Source organism: Thermobia domestica, chromosome 7 (assembly GCF_964235325.1).
Source record: "Thermobia domestica chromosome 7, izTheDome1.hap1.1, whole genome shotgun sequence".
Classification (NCBI taxonomy): domain Eukaryota; kingdom Metazoa; phylum Arthropoda; class Insecta; order Zygentoma; family Lepismatidae; genus Thermobia; species Thermobia domestica.
The window spans coordinates 247,890,506-247,894,429 of NC_137460.1; the positions used below are offsets into that span (position 1 = coordinate 247,890,506).

The 3,924-nt window shown below is 37.1% G+C and overlaps 1 protein-coding gene across 1 annotated transcript; it reads left to right on the forward strand.

Annotated features, from left to right (window-relative positions):
• The first annotated feature begins 301 nt into the window (after positions 1-301).
• LOC145689659 (uncharacterized) lies at positions 302-907 on the forward strand. The gene has a single exon (XM_081763850.1). It carries the CDS (start codon positions 302-304, stop codon positions 905-907), a length of 606 nt encoding a protein of 201 aa, XP_081619976.1.
• Positions 908-3,924: the final 3,017 nt, after the last annotated feature.

A 3,924-nucleotide genomic window follows, 5' to 3' on the forward strand; every position in this document is an offset into this window, starting at 1 on the left:
GCAGGACAGCAAAGCTTTGGCTACATCTAATTAAGAGCATAGATCTTATGTTGAAATTTATATTTGCAGAAAGAACTGGCAACTGGAACATGCCTTGAGTACGCTTGCATACGTAGTAGACACGCTTGCATACTTCCATGCTGCAAGCCACTTGCCCTATGCTAAATCCGTGCATTTATATGCTCAGCATATGTTGAAACTCGAATCTAAACTATCAAAAGAAGAATACGAATTATTTACTAAACAAGGTTATTTTACCGTTCGCAGGAATGGGAAATATTGGTCAAGAACTTGAACAGACATGATAATAGAACAGTGCCTAATGCGTCCAATGAAAGCGGTGGGAGGTCTGACGCATGGAAGAGGAATAACAGATAGTACTTTGTCAAAATGGATTCATGGAACACCGTACTCTTTAAAGATACAAGAAGCCTTAGATAAATTTGCAGGAACAGCCTTAAATTTTACTGAACAGCATGTTGAACCGCGGGGATCAAGGAAAGAAAAAGATAACAAGGATATTGAGAAATTTACATTTTGGCTGAGAAAGCACAACCCTTTTACCAAGCTTTCAAGGGATCTCGTGTCTTTACATTCCGGCTTTGTGTCAAATGATAGTGCTAACAGTGATAAACTTTATGAAGTGGGTTTGGCAGCTATGGAAAAAATGAAAGGTAAGAGTTTTGGAGAGCTAAAATTGAAAAGAAAAGACATGGTAATTACTCAAGCCAGTCATAAGTCTGTATCGGTGCGATCATTAAGAGTGAACATAAACCCACAACAGCTTTTTAATAAAATTTTATGTGTATGTGATAGCCCCAATAAACTGAAAATGTATTTGGAATATGAATTGTCTACTGTACCTCCATCGATTTTTGATGGCGGAAAGGAACTAAATCGCCTATAGTTACAGCATTTTCAAAAGGAATCGTTGAACAACCATGCTTAGAAGATGCTGGAATAGTTATTGATGGAGGTTTCCTTCTTCATTATGTTTCATGGCCTAAGGATGCTACATATGGAGATATTGTTAGGAACTATTGCTCATTTGTACTGTCCAAGTATGGAAATAATTGTACGCTGGTGCCCGATGATTATCCAGAAGAGGCGACTACGAAAGATGAAGAACACCAAAGGACACTGAAATATTCCTCATGCGAAATACAGTTCGACGAAAATAATAAATGTGTCATAAAAAAGAACCTTTTCTTTATAACAGAAAGAACAAAAAGAAATTGATTGAATGCACATGTAAAGAGTTGGAAAAGGTTGGATTAGCAGCAGTTATAGCTGAAGAAGATGTTCATACTGAAATTGTAAGGACTGGAATTGACAAACTTGATACCTTTTCCAGAGTGATCGTTGTTGGAAATGACACGGACATTTTAATATTACTAGTTGCATTAGCACCAGAGAAGGGACCCATTTTCTTTCGTAAAGATGTTGGAGCCAAGAACCCATCAAGCACTTGTTTTGATATCGATAAATTGAAAAGATCCAACAAAAATATTGACAAACTTCTCCTTTTTGCCCATACTATTTCTGGCTGTGATACAACTTCGTCATTTTTTTGGAATTGGGACAACAAAAGCAGTTGAATTAATTTTTTTTAAAAAAAAGCACAGAGGCAGAATGTTTCCTACAACAAGATGCATCAAAAGATACTCTTGTCGAGAATGGAGAAAAGTTTGTTTCTTTCAATGTACGGACTAAGTAAATATTCAACTTTAAACGTAGCTCGTTATTTCAGATTTAGAAGACTAACTGCAAAGACTTCTTTGAAGTCAAACTTTGATTTAGTTAAATTACCACCGACCTCAGAAGCGTATCGTCAGCACCTCTTCAGAGTGTACTTACAGGTGCAATTGTGGTTAGGGAACAAACTTAATCCTACTGATTGGTGTTGGAAACATGAATATATCAAAGAAAGTGATGGAAAAAGAAGAGTCTTAAGACCGATACTAAGTATGAAACCTTTTGCTCCTGATGACCTCCTAGCAATAATTTCATGCTCTTGTAAGGCAGCGTGTGGAGATTATTGTCGCTGCAGAATATCTGACTTGACCTGTTCAGCTATGTGTGAGCACTGTAATGGGTTATCATGCAACAATGTACCTCAATACAATGAATATTTTGAAGATCAATTACACGAATAATCTGGCTTCATTTTAGAATGAATATTAGAAAACATTGCACACAGTATTCTTAGGTTATACTGGTGGGTGGGTGGTCCGTGATGATGTTCTTGTTATGAATTTATTTAAAAGTATAGAAATTAAAATAAACTCATAATATAAGAAAGCTGCCGGTTGTTGATAGTCCGGGACACGGCGGGTCCATAGGTGGTGGATAATGGAAAGCCCAATATGAGGGTAGGGAATAGTCCCCCCGAACCAAAACTGGCATTTTCTGATCTTATTCCTATGAGGCTTGAAGCATATTCTTATGACGTTCAAAGCTACATTACTCAGCTCTGGCTTTACGTACCGTGACAATATATACCTCGTTTTAAAGCTTAGGCTTCGATCGAAAACTTTCATTTGAAACATTTTTTTACTTTACCCCGTAGAAAAAAATAAAGGGAATTTTTCCCGCCAAAAAAACTGTTCTTTTCTCTTTAAGACAGAATTGCCACGAAATTATACATTTCTCGAGAAAAATGAAAGACACCTTTTTTGTAGCTTAACATTAGACAAAGAAAATTAAAAAATTGCGAAGCATTTGCTCCACTAGTTTCGGAGTTATGGCTAATTTTCTGAGAAACGGCAAATTCAACTTTAAGAGGGGCTGGGGGAAAGCACAAGGGGGAGAACCGGAGACTTTTGGGAAATTACATGCCTCATCATAGTCTATCAACAGGAAAAAAACAGCTCTCCGGGAATTTGTTCCGACACAAAACCTATTTTGACTGGGCTATAGTGCGATTCTCCACCATCTGCCCTACTTTAGCAGGAGTTATGTTGCACTAAAAGACTATCAACACTAACAGGTGGCCAGAACTCCATCCAAGTACAACGTTGCCACTAGTAGGAGATTTTTATATTAGAGGAGTATGCCAAATCGTTTCGTGTGATACTATTAAAGAAGTAAAAACAAATTTAAGGTATTATTTATCGCTGCCTTAAGTGTTCACGAAGGGAAATCAGAATCTCCAGGGAATGGCACTGAGTGCGAAATACAGAAACGATGGCTAAAGAGGTTATATGCATTTGGAAAAAGAGAACTATAATTTAGAAGTTGTGGAAAGCACTATAGGCAAAGATTATTTGGGTCCAAAAATTGTTGACGAAGATGGACCACAAACTGTAAAAGAATTCATCAAGGAAAGGATGATGGTGACCATGATAACATTATGCACAAACCAGAAATAATTAAGAAGTTGATGTTATTGCTGCCTAAATTTCCACTCTGGTCTCAAGTGATGTCATCTTACTTTAGGTCAAGAACGGGACGAGCCTCGACATCAATTGTAGAAAGTTTAATGATTTAAAAAATCGTTAAATTCCAGAGTTACCATTGAGGATTGAGGATTTTCTACGAAACATGTTTTTATTATATAATGTACCATGAAATTTTTTCCATGATCCATGTAGTGAGAAAGAAAGTTTACCTAGTTCTTCAGAGGACTCAACTCCACGAACTAATGACATAGGAGACTCATCACAATACAAAAAATATCCCGTATGTGCCACTGGTACCCTCACGGAAGGTGCATTCACATGCATTGTATGTAAGAAAGTAGTGCATGCGATTCCAATATATTCAGTGTCTATTGGTGAAGAAGAAGGATACGGTGAGAAAAGACTCTGTTTAAAGTGCCTACAACAGAAGAGACAACAAAAACAAAACATTTGTGAAAAAAGAGTCAAGGAAAGTGCGAAAGTCTTTACGCTCATAAGGAGAAAGAGGTTGAAGACGTTACTT